This window comes from Onychostoma macrolepis, chromosome 22 (assembly GCF_012432095.1).
Source record: "Onychostoma macrolepis isolate SWU-2019 chromosome 22, ASM1243209v1, whole genome shotgun sequence".
NCBI lineage: Eukaryota > Metazoa > Chordata > Actinopteri > Cypriniformes > Cyprinidae > Onychostoma > Onychostoma macrolepis.
This window is the reverse complement of record NC_081176.1, coordinates 17,177,282-17,195,116: the sequence shown is the minus strand read 5'-3', so window position 1 is coordinate 17,195,116 and position 17,835 is coordinate 17,177,282. Positions and strand designations below refer to the sequence as shown.

Sequence of the window (17,835 nt, the reverse complement as noted above, 5' to 3'; positions counted from 1 at the left end):
ATTTATTTACCAAGCGATTCAAATCAAAATCAAACTTCTGAAACTCTTTACTAAAGAAATGTCATTTAACAACTTTTACCTCAGTGGAAAATGTGCCTTAAGTGTCTACGATAGCTACAAAGTAAGCTTTCCCAGAACTCTATGTAGCAACATATTTCTCACATTAAGCTGCCAAAATGAGAACGAGGTACAAACTCATGATGTGTCTTCACGCTTGCATTTGATGCAACCATCCTCAGTAGAGTTTGAAACAAGCAGACACCTTAAAAGCAGCTCATCAAACAATATCTCAACTGAAGAGATAAGAACTATTTTCATTTCTTAGTGTGAAGAACATTTTAATAATCTAAATAACCTTTTTTTCCCCACTTTAAAGAAACTTTACAGAAATGGAAATGTTCCATAAGGTTCTTCATGAATGTAAAGATTCAATGGAAGAACCATTTGTGACCCTGGAGCACAGAACCAGTCTTAAGTCGCTGGGGTATATTTATAGCAATTGCCAAAAATACATTGTATGGGTCAAAATTATAAATGTTTCTTTTATGCCAAAAATCATTAGGATATTAAGTAAAGGTCATGTTCCATGAAGATATTTTGTAAATTTCTTACCATAAATATATTAAAACTTCATTTTTGAACATGCATTGCTAAGAACTTCATTTGAACAACTTTAAAAGTGATTTTCTCAATATTTTGATTTTTTTGCACCCTCAGATTCCAGATTTTCAAATAGTTGTATCTCAGCCTGATCCTAACAAACCATACATCAATGGAAAGCTTATTTATTCAGCTTTCAGATGATGTATAAATCTCAATTTTAAAAAATTGACACTTAAGACTGGTTTTGTGGTCCAGGGTCACATTTTGGTTCCCCAAAGAAACTTTCAGTGAACAGCTCTTAAAAGAACCATTTTCTCGGTGTGAAGAACATTTTAATTATCTAAAGCAGAGGTCCCCACGGGCCGTAGAAGAGTTGCTACTGGGTTGCAAGTATACGTTCTGGGAAAATGTGTATTGTTAATATTTCATTCAGATTTTTTGTTTGTTGTATGCGATTGCTATGCAGTAGCCTAGCAATTTGACGATTTCATGTAAATTAAATGTTCAATAAATAAATAAATGATTGTTTTGATCTGTCACATATTATTCTAAAGAACCTTTCTCCACTAAAAAGAACCATTGTGAAATGGAAAAAAAAATCCATGGATGTTGAAGGTTCTTCATGGAACCATCAATGCCAATAAAGAACCTTTATTTTTAAAAGTGCAGTTTTTACAAGAAACACTTTTTTTTTCTTAGTGTGAAGCACATTTTATGGAAACATTGATGTTATACATTCTTTATGGAACCATCAATGCGAATAATAAACCTTAATTTTCAAGAATGTAATGATTCAAAAGAAGAACCATTTTGGTTCTCCAACGAATCTTTCAGTGAACATTTCTTGAACTTTTTGTTGTTGTTGTTGGTGTTGGTGTGAAGACCATTTTAATAATCTAAAGGAGCTTTTTCAAACTTTAAAGAACATTTTTCTATGGATATTGAAGATTCTTCATGGAACTATCCATGCCAATAAAAAGCCTTTATAGTATTAATTTGCATGTATTCATTACCAAAAAGGCTGGAACTTTGTGTATTTGTCGTGCTCAATGCCAAAAAGTTCAGAATATGAGTGGCATTCTTGGATCTCCTCATCATAAACACAAATATAAGTCAAGGAAACAAACAATGAATGCCTTTGCATGATGTTACGCTGCTTATTACTATGCTTTGACTCGGCGCTCCACGGCCTGCCATAAACCCGTTGTGACGGCTCGCGCCGTCTGCGACAGCACCGTTCAGCTCGTGTAAATGAGAGATGAGAAATACCAGCAGATCTCCACCTCTCTTCCTCTGAGGGATGAAATGTGTGTTTGAAGCTTTCTCCTCTGTTAGTCGTCGCATCTTATTAACGTTTAAATTTCCTCGGGTAACGTTCCAGGGTCGCTTCGGTTCTCACACACACGGGCTGCGTATAGAGTAATTAAAGTTTATGCTTGGCTTCCTTAAATCAAAATCAAGCTGGCACGGGAAAGCCGAGCCGGCGCCATCTGAGAAATGTCGAGTGCCGCCTCCATTCGCCGTGAAGTCGCAGCACATGGCATTGCATGGCTGCTCGCTCGCTCCATATCGCGAGTCGATGTCAGATTGCCGCATACTACCTGTCAGTATCCAGGGAGCGTCTTTACTAATGCATGTTTAATTTTGAAAGGTGGTGCGACGCCACAAAGACACCACTGTCGGTTTATTTGGAAAGGCGCGCGAGGCAGGTTAGCACTTCTGTCTCGTGAGAGGTAAGACAGACGGTGCAAAGTTCAGCAGAAACAAACTCTGCGTTTGTTGTTCTTGGCAGTGAAAAGTTGTTAGTTGAAGGCGTTTTTATTATTCTGTTCGCATTTTCTTCTGGCATGGGCCCAACGTTGACTTGTGAAGTTGAGTTAAGGTGGAAGGTGGTGTCCTTTGCCCTTCATTGCGTTGATTTTTGTTGTTGTTCTTGTGTCCTCCTTAGATTTCCCAACCTGTGAACCGCTGACCCAGTTCGGCTGTACTAATGGGAAATGCATTAGTGTGAAATGGCACTGTGATTCTGGTGAGCTAAAGTGAATGAAGATCTGAATGGATTTTTTTTTTTTTTTTTTCATTGATCAGAATAATAATAATTAGATAATAATAAGGTGATAATAATTAGAATAAATATTGTCAGGTTTTTTTTTATTTATTTGTTTTTTTGAAGAAATGTTACATTTCCTTATGAAAAAAAAAAAAATATATATATATATATATATATATATATATATATATATTAACTTTATTTCCTGAGAATAAAGAAAATAAATGTAATGTGGTTGATCCAACGTTGTGTTTGTCCTGCTTCTTTTTTTCCTTCCATTCTTCAATCTGTCCTTCCTTATTTCCTTGATACTTTCCTTCATGTCCTTCCCGTCTTCCTTTAATTTCATCTTCCTACTCTTCTTTCTTTCTTTCATCCATCCATCCATCCATCCATCATTTTGCCCATCCTTCTTCCCTTCTTACCATTCTTCCTTTAATTTCATCTTTACTACTCTTCTTCCTTCTATCCATCCATCCGTCTATCCATCCATCCATCATTTTGTTTTTCCTTCCTTCCTTCCTTTTGTCTTTGATTCTTTGTCGTTGTGTTTGTCCCGCTTCCTTTTTCCTTCCATTCTTCCATCTGCACTTCCTTATTTTCTTTGGTTCCTTCCTTTCTTCCTTTAATTTAATCTTCCTACTCTTCTTCCTTCCTTGATTCTTTCCTTTAACCCATCTTTCTTTCTCTCATTCTTTCTTTCTCTCTTTTTCTTTATTTCATCTGTCCGTCTGTCATTTTGTCCTTCCTTCCTTCCTTCCTTCCTTCCTTCCTTCATTCCTTTCATTCTTCCTTTAATTTCATCTTCCTACTCGTCTTCCTTCATTGATTCATTCCTTTCATCCATCCATCCATCTTTCTTTCTTTCCTTCCTTCCTTTGTTCCTTCCATTCTTCCATGTAAATTTGCTTCTTTCCTTCCTTTATCGATTCGTCCATTCATCCTTTCTTTCTTCTTTCCTTAATTTCTTCCTCCTTTTTGATCTATTCTTCTTTCTTTCTTTCTTTCTTTCTTTCTTTCTTTCTTTCTTTCTTTCTTTCTTTCTTTCTTTCTTTCTTTCTTTCTTTCTTTCTTTCTTTCCTTCCTTCCTTCCTTCCTTCATTTGTCCATCCATCCCCTCTCTCTCTCTCTCTCTGTCTCTAGAGGATGACTGTGGGGATGGCAGTGATGAGGTGGGCTGCGTTCACGCCTGTTCGGTGGCTCAGTTTCAGTGCTCCAGCGGGAAGTGCATCCCTGAGCACTGGATGTGTGACGGGGACAATGACTGCGGTGACCTCAGCGACGAGAACGCCACCTGCTCCAGGACAGGTGCTCATGATCGCACAAAACACAAACAAACAGAAACATTGACCTAAAACTGACGTCTTCCACCTTCAAAATGTCAACATTTGTAACCACAAAACTTTAACCACCAAGACTCTTTCCCTCCATCAGCGCTCTCCGCCATTAATGACTGCAGTGAGAAAGAGTTCCACTGCCGTGGCGACGGAACCTGCGTTCCTGAAATATGGCGCTGTGACGGAGACAAAGACTGTGAGGACGGAAGCGATGAATTTGCCTGTGAGGGAGCCAAGAGAATGTGTGACCCCAAGGCAAAGTTCACCTGCAAGGTCTCAGGTAGAAAGCAACATCTATTACATAATCGCATTATCACATTACATAATCAGGTTTCACACTTTGGAAAATTCTCTATAATGTCATCTCTGGGTAAAGAGGGTCACAAATATGATCATTAATCGATTGATTGTCGCCTGGGGTGATGAATCAGCACTCATTCAAATTATATTGCATTACCGCTATTCCGCTGAAAATGGGACTGTGATGTGAAAAGACGCTTCCAGAAGGCCATTGATTATTGCTTTGCTTCCCTCTAGACTGAATTAATCATGTTTAAGATGCATCGTTTTCTTCTGATTGAGGCAGACTGGGAATATTTTATTACCCTTGTGAGTAGGGTTCAGGTAGAATTGTATTTGTGTCCGTGTGTGTCTGTGGGAAAGTGTGTGTGTGTGAATTGATCTGTGATGCTGAACTTCAAAAGTTAGAGGTTGGGAAGTGGAGAATTTGCCACTTAAAAAAGCTGGAGGCTGGTTTATGAAAGTAATATACTAGAGCTGTCAATCAACTGAAATGTGTAATTAAAAATAATTACATAATATGAAGTTTAATTAAGCAAATTAATGGCAGGTAAACTGGATATTTGCCCCAAATTAAGCTAATTCAAGGCATTGCATTATTGTGCCCGAAAAACCTGCTGAAAACATCTTAAACCAGCCTAAACTGGTTTCCTGGTCTTAGATGATCTCTTAGACATGTCTATTTAAATAACAAAATTAATAGTAATTAAAGCTGCAGTCCGTAACTTTTTTTGGAAATTTGAGCATGGCACTGCGTCATTACGTCACGTCTGTAAACATAAATAAGTTTTCCCGGCTACTAGGCTATCACATGTGAGGATCCTGCAGGTGATGGATCGTTTATAGCCTTTTCTCACAGCAGCTGGAATAATGAAATGTATCATTTTGATGGCAGATTGTAATCCAGAAAGGATTGTGTGTTTATGAAACACATGCGAATGAAATTAAATTATATTCCCGTTTTAAATGTGCTTCTATTACAGATAGCCTGGGATTACACAATATTTGTATTTTAAAGAAAACCAGTTTGAAGGGAGCATCATTTGCTTTTTGGGTTAAAATAATTTCTTAATATGAAATTCGAAAGGTATGACAATTAGAGATTAGATTGTACAGAAATTGAAATCTACACAGTAATACACACTATACTCATTGTCACACAATGCTGATGTTGTTAACATTAATAATTTGAGAATAAAGTATAACAATAATAATAATTTGCACGGTTAGATGTGATATGAGCTAACCGATCGTTAGATTTAATTACCATTGGTAGGGATTTATTGTAATTCTTTTTTCCTCAGTTGGTCAGAACAAACGTGGCAGACTTGTTATTTGTTCAGATGACAATATCCAGTGAAAATTCTTATTTGGGTCATATATTCCAAGACGTAGATTAATCTGGGATTGTGAAATACAGTTAACATCTACACCGGTGCGGTGACTGACTGCCACACATTCACTTCAAAACATTAGATTCATCCGCGCTGGAGCCGTGCCGGAACACCGGATCACAATGGCTCACACGGAAGATAATTCCGCACAGAGCTGCAATTCCAGGTTTTCAAACAGAGATGGCGACAAAGAGGCAAAATTTACAGACCGCAGCTTTAATCAAATTTAAATGGATATCTGATTTTAAAAAATCCAAATACATCCCTGCTAAAAAAAACAAACAAAAAACAAACAAACAAAAAAAAAAACAGCCTAAGCTGGTTGGCTGGTTTTAGCTGGTCTTCCAGCCTGGTCATAACTGGTTTGCAGGCTGGTTTTAGATGGGTTTTTACCACTTCTTTAGCTGGTCTGGAAAACCAGCTAAGACCAGTCAAAGAGAATAGGGCTGTTTTTGTTCCCTTCTTAAACCAGCCTTAACTGGTTTCCTGGTCTTAGCTGGTCTCTCAGGCTTGTATAATTAACCAAATAAATAAATTAATCAAGTGTTTGTGGATTTTTGCTTAAAAAGTGGTCCAAATGATGCTTAAAAAAAAGACATCTCATTATTGTACCCAAGAAACCAACTGAAAACATCTTAATTCAGCTTAAACTGGTTTCCGGGTCTTAGGTGGTCTCTCAGGCTCGTCTGTTAGCTGGTTTTAGAGAAGTTTTGGACACTTATTATCCTGGATGACCAGCTAGCTGTCTAGCTAAACACCAACTTGACTTAGCTGGAAGATTAGCTAGAAAATCTAAAGACTGACATAGGCTAGTTTAAGCATTTTTTTTCCCCCCAGCAATAATTAAATATATTGTTTATGTCCATATCATTAATCATAAGCTTATCACTAGCCTGCAGAAAACGTCCAGTGTGAACACCACCTTATTCATTCTGTGTTGCCTGCTCTCGCTAAGTGCCCTGTAGCAACTTGTTAGCATGTTTACATTAGCAATTTAAAGCATGTAACAGTTTCACATTTGAGGTGTCACTGTGTGTAATTTATGCTGTGGAATAAAACGTGGAAGTCACAAACCTCATTTTATTCTTAAATCTAAAACCGCTTTTGTAGAGCCTTTAGAAATCCCTGAGGGGAGCTGTTAGCAAAAATGCTAATTCACTTCCAGGTTGTAGAGCTACAAACCAAACGGCTAGAAACTATAGAACAACTGTCAAAATGGTTTAGTGCCTTGGACCTTTCATAAACATGAAGATTTTAATTTGAGCCTTTTTAATCGCATCTAAACAAAGTTTCTGGAAAGCCCAAAGTGAATTAAAATCTGATTAAGCGAAGTCACGGTGAAGGTCTAATGAATGTGAAGAAACTATTTGGTCTTGGAAGATACAGAAAAGTAATTTATGTACTCATCGCCCTGTTTCACCTTCTTAAATAACTTATAGAACTTAGAGATAATGAGGTAACCGCTAATGACTTGTCTCACATGCGCAAAAAAAATAAATCGAAACACCTTAGGTTACTCAGTACACCATTAAGAAGAACTGATAAGGATTCTGTATGAAAATGTACAGAGAAACTCATGTCTCACATTAAATTGGATAAAAGGGTATTTAAAGCTGCAGTCCATAACTTTTTTGGGTTAAAAATTATCCAAAATCAATATTTGAGCAAGTACATAACCAGCCAGTGTTCAAAACTATCATCTTACTTTAGCCTGATTCACAACGGTTAGCTTATAATAATGTTTTCTAATTTGAGTGGTACGGGTAGGTTTTCGCGGGAAATTCGAGCATGGCATTGCGTCATTACGTCACGTCTGTAAACATAAAGAAGTTGTCCCGGCTACAAGACTATCACATGTGAGGATCCTGCAAGTGGCAGATCGTTTATAGCCTTTTCTCACAGCAGCTAGAATAATTAAATGTATCATTCTGATGGCGGATTGTATTCCAGAAAGGATTATGTGTTTATGAAGTACATGTGAATGAAATGAAATTATATTCCAGTTTTAAATGAGCTTCTGATTACAGATAGCCTGGGATTACACAATATTTGTATTTTAAAGAAAACCAGTTCGAAGGTAGTATAATTTGCTTTTTGAGTTAAAATAATTTCTTAATATGAAATTCGAATGGTATGACAATTAGAGATTTGACTGTACAGAAATTGAAATCTACATGCAATTGAAAATTGCAGAACAGAAACTGTCACACAATGCTGATGTTGTTAACATTAATAATTTGAGAATAAAGTATAACAATAATAATAATTGGCACGGTTAGATGTGATATGAGTTTATATTCATGGTTAGATTTAATTACCATTGGTAGCGCAATTTATTGTAATGCTTTTTTCCTCAGTTGGTCAGAACAAACGTGATAATTCCGCACAGAGCTGCAATTCCAGGTTTCAAACAGAGATGGCGACAAAGAAGCAAAACTTACAGACTGCAGCTTTAAATAAATACTTGAGTCATAAAAAAGTGACCCTGAAACTGTAGTCTAGTGCGAACAATGGCTGGATACCATTCAATTTCACACCTTTAATTTTAAAATTGTCAGTTTCCCAAACACTTTTGCTAACAGTAGCTTTTTAATGTTGCTTTTTTCCCCTTACACTCTTTAGAAAGCTCTCTTTTTTTCAATGTTAAAAAATAAATAAAAACAATGATCATGTACCTCATTATCGCTAATGATACGGCAAACACCAAGGTTCAAAAAGCACTCTGAAACTGTATGTAGCCCTATGGGAAATTATATGCCATATCTCAAATGTGGTTAAAGAAAAAGTGTGCAGAAAGCAGATAGCTTTGTAGAGCAACGACGCAGAGAGTTAATGATGTTAAAAAAGTCCTTTGTAACGCATTTGTTTTTTTCTGCACCATAGGGAAATGCATTAGTAAGGACTGGGTGTGCGACGGAGACATTGACTGCGAGGATCAATCGGATGAGGAGGGGTGTGAAGTGTCCATCTGCAAGCCTCCGAAGTTCCCCTGCGGCAATGACACGTCTGTGTGCCTCCCGCCAGAGCGAATCTGTAACGGCTGGAGGGACTGCTCCGACCATTCCGATGAGGGACCCTACTGTGGTGAGTCATGGGATGTGGGTTGTTAGTTAACGCTGACCGGACCCTGACGTGGATGGTGATACAAGGATTAATGTGATGTAGACGCGTTCATAAATCAACATCCTCATTGGGACGACATTGCTGTCAACCAATCAGATTTTCAGGTTAGGTTTAGGGGTAGACATGGGTATTTAATCTATATCTATCTATCCATCTATCCATCTATCTATCTATCTAGATTTTGTTTTTCCTTTTTATAAATGCCTGATTCTTCCTCATAATAAATACGTAAATACTTACACTTTGTAAGAAAAATTAAATAATTAATAATACAATTTTTTAATCTATTTTGTTTAAATTTATATGATTTAAAATAATTTTATATGAGAAATGGTTACAGTTGAAAAACAAAATCACATTATGTGATGCAAACTTACCTTTTCAGAAAAGTCCCAATTTTGATATTTAAAGTTGCAGTTAGGCTTCCATAAATATCGAAATATACTTAAATAAATAAATAAATGAAAGTTAATAATAATAATAATAATATATATAAAAAGAATATATTCAATAATGTATTTTAGTCTTCTACTACTACTACTACTACTACTACTACTAATAATAATTTATTATTATTGTTGTTGTTATTATTATTATTATTATTATTATCATCCCATTGATCTCAATGCTTAGATATTTTTATGGGACAAAACTAATTGTATTTACGTTTTATTTATTTATTTAACTGTATACTATAATGAATTGCAATATTATAATAATATTTTTATTATGTTGTAGTATTTTGCTTCTTAGGTAAGCTTGTCTCATTTATCTCAACTTTTAGATATATTGATTGGAAAACGGGACAAAAATACTCAAAATTCGAATGTTTTTCTCCCTGTAAGGGCTTCATCTTCATTTAGTTTGATTCAGTTAAGAGCCATTTTACCCTTTAAAAATAATCTTAAATAAAAAAAGCCCCAAAAAACATAAGAATGTAAAGAGTGTGATATAATTATACAGACTCCCAAATAATGTCTTTATATACTGCTTTCGTCATTATTTGATGTGAAATAAATGAATTTGTTCCTTTTTTGTAGTAAGTGTGTAGTGTGTGTGTTCTCACAGTGATTCTTATGCTGTGTGTGGCTCTTGGGGGATTGGAGGATTTTAGTGAGTGTGTATTAAGGTTCATTTAGGAAAGCTTCAGAGAGAGATCTCTTCCCTCAGGTGAGATGAGGTAGTGCTGGAATATCAGCTTAGAGCCAATTACATCTATCGGCTCCTCCTCACACACACACACACACACACACACACACACACACACACTCCCCTTCAGACTGATTAATGCTGGAGAGCACACTGAAAACCGGCCTCTGAGGATGTGTGAGAGAAGAGAAACAGACTCTGGATGGTCTTTTTTGCTGTTAGTAATGACTGAAGAGGCTAATATATATATATATATATATATATATATATATATATATATATATATATATATATATATATATATATATATATATATATATATATATATTATCCACCGTCTACTTGTGAATCGCCTTATTTTTGGTACACAATATGAATCAAATATGAGGAATGACGCAACAAATTCAATATCTATCATACTCCCCAGTCATATGACATTTAGCTGAAATATCATCAGATATCGGTTCCGTCTGTCAGAGAGGAGATTTGACTGTGAATTTATTTCCTCCTTTTAACCAAAATAATTAGGTTTTGTTCAGACAGGCAGCAAAAATCCAGCTCAAATCCGTTTAATTGTTTGTAACAAAAACCACATAGAATCTGATTTTAACAAACCTCATCCAAACCTAATCAATATGTGGTTTGAAATCAGATTACAATCCGGTGTATTTCAGATCAGATCAGATCAGGTTTTGTTTTCAGCGTTTGGGATGTGACTGTAGTAACGTGCGGCTAAACCTAGAATGCATAGGCGTAAATCCTGGGGGGACGGGGGGGACAGGACCTCCCCTATCTGAGGCTTGTCCCCCCTAAAAATATCATTACAAGCGATTTTCAAGTGTATTGAAAATAATATAACGGACATATACTTAAAATAATTGTGTGATTAGTAAAACAAAATAAACACAAAACAACGTTTTAAGTTCAGAAATGTTTTGATTCCCCCCTCCATTTCCTCACAGTGGTTTGGTCCACTGCCTGCTTTCCTTCTTTACCGATACACACACACACGAGTACGGTGAGAGAGAGCAAGTTAGTTATCTGTAAGTAGGCTGTCAAGGCTGTTTTATTCTCTTTAAACATCGGGTGAAATGATTCTTTCTCTTAAATACAGATGATGCTGGATCATTAATAAATTATGACATCAGATGTATTTTCTATGAGCGATTATAAGGTTAACAAGCTTAATACCGTAGCTCACCCACTACAACTAACACAGCGATAAACCTGTGTGTGAACTGATATTAGGCTAATATTGTAGACCTACCTGTTGGGTTTTGCTCAATATGATGTTAAGTGGCAGATCAGTGGGTTTAATGCAGTCGAATTAACGTGAAAGAGACATACTAGGTTTCAGACAAAACCTAAAATACTATGGATGACGCAAAATAATAATTAAAATATGACCGCGTGGTGAACAATGAACTCATATTTAAACACAGTCTCCATGCTGTATACACATATCTATCCTTACAAGTACAATTTTGGCTGTATTATTTGTGTCCCCTTCAAAAATTGCTCTTGAGAAATTTTACGTTTATTGTCCCCCCCTACTGTCAGATGAAATTTACGCCCCTGCTAGAATGTTATACAGTCACACAAAGCGTCTTCAGCTGAATTCCCTCTTTTATGCACACACGTGCCATTCTCTTGGTAATGAATAGTGAATGAGCAAAGAAGCGAGCTGTTTTGAACACAGCATGTGCCAAATTTTCTCTTTTTACAATGACAGTTTCTTTTGTATGTCTCTTAGCGTAAGTCATCACTATAGCAACCATGCCGGATGCCGGATTTTGAGTACACTATCTACAAAAATGGAGCAGATTTGAATATTTATTTTATTTTTAATATAAAATATTTAATTTAATATTTTATACATATTTTTTTTAAATGTTTTAAATCATTTATTCATTTTGACCCTTATATTATTTATTTATTAATTTATTTTAAGTATATCAAATAAAATAAGAAATTGCTTTCTACTTGTTTTCTGAGATTTTCTTGAATAAAGTTGAATCATTTCTTAATCCATTTATAAATTGGTTTCTTCATTAAATTGTTAAATCTAAAATAACGTTAAATAATGAGACAACGTTTGCCATTAAGCTAAGAAAATGTATTCAATTCATTTTCTGAAAATGTCTTACTATATTAAGAATTTTGATTCTCAAAAAAAGTATTATTAATTAATGTGTTTTATGTGTTTATTTAATTATATGTTTTCCTTTAGAAAATCATTTTGCCATTTAAGCTAAGAATAATAAACTTAATTCAAAATATATTATATATGTGTGTGTGTATATGTATATATATATATATATATATATATATATATATATATATATATATATATATATATATATATATATATATATATATAAATAAAATTATATATAAGATATTAAGACTTATTTTCAGAAAATATATTTTGAATAGTGTAAATTATGTACACTGTAAAAGTGATAAGTTGACTTAACTTAAAAATTGATGAAACCCGTTAAAATTTAAATTTTATTAAGGCCTTAAAATTATTAAGTAATTAATAATTTTAAAAATATATAATTTAAGTGAATTGTCAAGTTCACTTAACTTTTTTTTAATTGTTATTATTTACTTAATAATTTTAAAGCAACGGGTTTCCTCATTTTTTTTTAAGTTAAGTCAACTTATCACTTTTTACAGTGTATTTATTTATTTTTATTTACTTTTTCTTTACCATTAAGCTAAGAATATCAAACTTAATTCAAAATATATTTATTTTAATATAAATTGTTTTATATTATTGCGTTTTATTACATTATATCTTTATATTTTGCTGGCCTTACTAAACTAAAACAGTAGTGTCATTTGTGTTGGCGCTGAATTGAAAAGGTCTAGCCCAAATCCCAGCAAGCGCAGGTTCAGCGTGCCTGAAAAGAGCATTTAATGTCGCATTTTAGTCTAATGCCTCTATTAATTTTAAAAGGGCCAATCAAACCCCCATTAACTTTAAGCACACTCTCAATGTCCTGCTAAAATATCTTGAACATGGCAATGAAAGTTGGGCTGAACCCAAATCCTGCTAGCCGCTGGCAGAGATGAATGCACTCGCCCTGATCAGGATAAACACAAAACCGTCAAAACCCAATGGTCTAGAAACATTCCAAAAAATGTTCTGAGCTAGATAAATATTGTTTAAAACAGACCTGGCCTGCACATAATATGACTAATCATGATGAATGGGCCTCCAGATCACGTTCCCAGCTTTGTAGAGTGAATCTTGGAGAGAAATAGGTCACCATTTTTTGTTCTTTGTTAGTATGCAACTCAAATGCTCCAACCAGATTGTCAATGCTTAGCTAGTTCTTTACTTTCATATATCTATATAACTATCAACAGCTCTTTCCTGATCTCACTGGTCTTTGTAAGGTTTTGCCCTACAGCTGCTTTTCTCAGTGCTACAGAAGACATGTGAATGGACCTGCTGGCCTTTGGCCTGAAGCGCTCTTGGCTTTAGGGACCCAAACATCTTCAGTCTTCTCGATGCTATGAATTGTGAATTACAGTTCGTTTTTAATGCAACCTGATGAGATTTGACATACAGCTGGACCCTCACTGAATCTTTCCAGTTTTGGGGAAAGTTTCTTTTAAAGGAATGCATTACAATATTTTCATTCTGATTTCTCTCAAAATTAGGACAGAAGAGCTGCCAGTAAATTAATGGGAAAACAAAGTAACTGGTGTTACTCATTTGAAAAAGTAACCTAGATATTTTCTTGTAATTTAAAAAGTAATGTGTTACTTTACTAATTGTTTACTACTAAATTATCTATCTATCTATCTATCTATCTATCTATCTATCTGTCTGTCTGTCTGTCTGTCTGTCTGTCGTTAAATGATTTTGACTTTAGATTGTGTTTTGGAGTAATGATGCTATGTAGGATTTTGAATTTGGGAAAGGAAGTCTTCAAGGTCTTTAGTCAAAAGACAACATGACAAAACCAAGATGACAAAATCAGACCTTTTCACAGTCAAGGAGTTTGGGGATTTTTTTTTATTTTTTAATTTTTTTAATATGAGCCTTTAAACTGAATTTTTAAGTGTCTCTCAGTCCAAAAAGAGCCATTATTCCCCTGCTGAAACGTTTTTTAATTTTCTCTACTGTATTATGCTCAGACCTCACGACTCCTTGGTATCCCTAGTGCCAGATTGCACCCTATCATTATTGGATGTACTTTCACTTGCCATTTTATACCTTTCCGTGCTCCTTTCCCTCATCAATGATCAATTTCTGTTCCCCACATCTCTTCTGCCTGTGCTTTGTTGTTTTCCATTTGAGTGTCTAGCACATTTTTATTCACTCCGCAACTCCACCAACATGACTGCCTTAAGGTTTATGGATACATTATCCTCTGTCAGTGCTAGACACTTCATTTAAACCTTGAAACCACTTTCTGTTCAAGGTGGTGTTACCTTGAATCCCTCTGTGGCCTCTTAATTTTTTCGGGGAATCAAACCAACATATTTCTTATAGTTGTTGCATAATTAATTGGGATTCATTTTTTAACATAAAATTATTTAATAGTCGCCTTTTTATGTTATTCAGTGAACTTGATTTTAAATGTTCATTAGAGTTTGTTTTCCCTTCAAGTGCATTAATATCGTACACAAAGGATTAACAAAGCCATTTGCAGCAAATGCATGCTTTATCATGACTGTTAGAAATAGCATTATTGTGCTTATTACCCAAGTGGCTAACTGCTAAATTCTGCTAGTTGACAATTTTAGCTAATACTTAACCACGTTTTTCCATTTAGCATCTCACCATGGGACCTCTTCAGCGGTGTACCGTCACATTACATCGTCCAAACCAGTCTTCAGCCATAAATCACGATATAGTGATGATAAAGGTGGAAGAGGCTTGTTTAGTGCCTCCGAGCTTTCACCGGAAGAAAAACTAAGAACAGATGTACTGGAAGAACATACCTATAGTACACGAGGGAAAAAGTAGAAGAAGAAAAAAAAAATGTTTTTACCTTATAGTAATATGTACCCTTAAGGTACTACTATGAACTTTCAGAGGCAAATAAGGTACAAAGATGTCTTTTTACGGTATTTCCCCAGTGACAAACTGTTGTACCCCTATTTTTAATACCTTAAGGGCACATACCCTTAAGGTAAAAATATGCACCGTTTAAGGAAAAATAAGATACAAATATTTCCCTATAAGGGTACTGCCATAGTGACAAGCAGTTGTACCCTATAGAGTGCATACTAGTAAGACCTTTGTTCATCTTCAGATCACAAATTAAGATATTTTTGATGGAAATCCAAAAGCTTTCTGATCCTCCATAGACAGCAAATCAGCTACCACGTTCAATGCCCAAAGGGTGGTTCAACCTTAATTCTATGATCGCTGGCTTCTGCATCAGCAGCACCACATGCATGCGTCTCTCATGAAGAAAAAGGAAAGGAAAGGACATGAAGTATGGCCAAGTATGGTGTCCCATACTTCGAATTTGTGCTCTGCATTTAACCCATGCAAGTGCACACACAGCAGTGAATATTGAACAAACAGTGGGCAGCCATTTTTGCTGCAGCGTCCGTGGAGCAGTTGGGGCTTTCGTGCCTTGCTCAAGGATCTCATCTCAGTTGTGGTATTGAGGGTGGAAGAGAGCATTGGTCATCTACTCCCCCCACCTACAATCCCTGCCGGACCTGAGACTCGAACCCGCAACCTTGGGTTACAAGTCATGCTCTCTAAACATTAGGCCACGACTGTCCAGAAGATATTGTGGAATAAAGTTTTTTTGTTTGTTTGTTTTATTTGTGCACAAAAAGTATTCTAGTAGCTTCAGTCAGTCAGTCAGTCAGTCAGGGTCTTCATTCAAACAACAGCATGAAAAAACCAAGATGATAAAATCAGACCTTTTCAAACAGTCAGAGTTTTTGGATTTTTTATTTTTATTTTTTTTGAATATCAGCCTTTACTCTGAATTTTTGTTCTCTTCGACTCGTTGGATAAAAACTGTGCTTATTTGCCCGTGTTTTTTATATTCCAAATTTGCGCATAATTTAAATAGCTGGATGGAAACCCAGCCAATTAATCTTTTAGGGCTAAATATGGTACAAATATGTTCCTGCTGCCCTGATGGCAAGCTGTTGAGCCCCAAAAGATGCATATTAGTACCTTAGAGTAGTAAAACATACCTTTAAGGTACTACTACGAATCGTTTAGGGGTAAATAAGATACAAAGATATCTCTTTAAAGGTGCGGTAAGTGATTTCTGGTAGCCAATGTTGATATTTAAAATCACCAAAACAAACATGCCCCTACCCCAAAAGGGTCTCGCCCCTATTTTGATAGTTCCGCCCCACAAATACGTACACAACCCCGGCAACGATTAGTTCTGTGAAACAAAGCAAAACCAATGTTAATCACCTATCGAGAAGAAACAAGGCAACTTTGGTGTCCGATCGCAGGCCTTCCTGCTCCTTGAGTTCTCTCCAGCGCTGGAAAGCTGATGCCTGAAAGTAACACCGTGTCTACACCGGATGCGGGCAGCGCAACAAAATACTATAGAACTCATTATAATCAATGATGCTGTCTACACTGGATGCAGCGCGACACGACAAAAAAACTGCTACGGCGTTCTATTTAAGACGTATTGACACGAATTTCAAATGATTTTCAACGGTTACTTTGTCGCGTCCAGTGTTGGCGGGACACGCCAACTGTCGCGTCTCGTGTAGACACGGTAAGCCTTTTGTTCTGCAGACATTTTCCTCTTTTGTTTTTATTCGCCATCTCTGTCATTGCTCGGCTCGGCTAGGCTAATGTCCGTCATGTGCACTGAGCGCTCTCTCCTCTGCATCATGAGTAGACACGCCCCTTACTGCTGATTGGCTACAAGTTTGTTTTGGTACTCAGCCTGACTCAGTTTTCTAAAGCGTTTTTGAAAAAATACATACCCCACCTTTAAAGGTACTTTCAGAGTGATAAGCTGCTATACCCCTAAAGGTACAACTTCTGCACTTTTGTCTGAGAGTGCAAACAGGCCTGCATTCTCTAAGGCCTGCATTTGTGAGAAACTATGGAGTGAAATAAGATCTCATTGAGTCAGTCCACTTGCTTCCAATCTCTCTAGCTGACCAAGAAGTGTATAGCCTGGAGGACCAAACAGGAAGCACCAAACTCTTTCTTGTTTGTTCTTTCTCTGCGATTTCCTTCACTCCTCCAAGCATCTACGGCTCCCTGCTGTTCGGCCGTATGTCTTTTGAGGAATTCCATCAGTTCTTGCCGCCTCAGTGTTCGGACCCTGCTATTTTCTTCTGAAGTGACAGTATTTTCTGTTTTTTTTTCTGACAATAACCCACTTTGCCTGCTTTTTCTCTCCCATCTCAGATGACTGTTCGGTGAGGAAAGGCGGCTGCAGTCATGAGTGTTCGGTGGCGCCGGGTAAAGGGGTCGTGTGTTCCTGTCCGGCAGGGTTCCAGCTGGGTTCAGACGGCCGGACATGTGAGGTCCTGGATTACTGTACCAAGCACCTACGCTGCAGCCAAGTGTGCGAACAACACAAGAATACTGTGAAATGCTCCTGCTATCCAGGCTGGAGTCTTGGATCTGATGGAGACAGCTGTTATAGTACAGGTAAACAGCGGCCTGTTGATTCTTGGTTGGCCTTTGGTTAACGATCTAAATTTTTCGCACGAAAATTGGAGGTTCAATCCCAAATAGGGTTAAAACCAGATTACAGTCCAAGGCAATTAACCTCAGGGGAACCAAATGACCCTGAATTTCTGTGCTGTAAATAACACGGATAAATGGCTGCAAGATGACAAGCAAGTTAATTTAGTACTCATTTATTCATATTTACTTTCAGAGAAAGGATTGTCCAGT

At 36.3% G+C, this 17,835-nt stretch overlaps 1 protein-coding gene across 4 annotated transcripts in view; it reads left to right on the top strand.

Moving 5' to 3' along the window:
• Nucleotides 1–17,835, top strand: part of lrp1ba (low density lipoprotein receptor-related protein 1Ba) — a 306,580-nt gene that overhangs the window by 113,784 nt on the left and 174,961 nt on the right. For all 4 annotated transcript variants that reach the window (XM_058759880.1, XM_058759883.1, XM_058759882.1 and 1 more), the window contains 5 exons: nt 2,552–2,632; nt 3,797–3,961; nt 4,088–4,270; nt 8,568–8,768; nt 17,341–17,586. In XM_058759880.1, the coding sequence (XP_058615863.1) occupies nt 2,552–2,632; nt 3,797–3,961; nt 4,088–4,270; nt 8,568–8,768; nt 17,341–17,586 (876 nt within the window). The remainder of the gene's footprint in view (nt 1–2,551; nt 2,633–3,796; nt 3,962–4,087; nt 4,271–8,567; nt 8,769–17,340; nt 17,587–17,835) is intronic.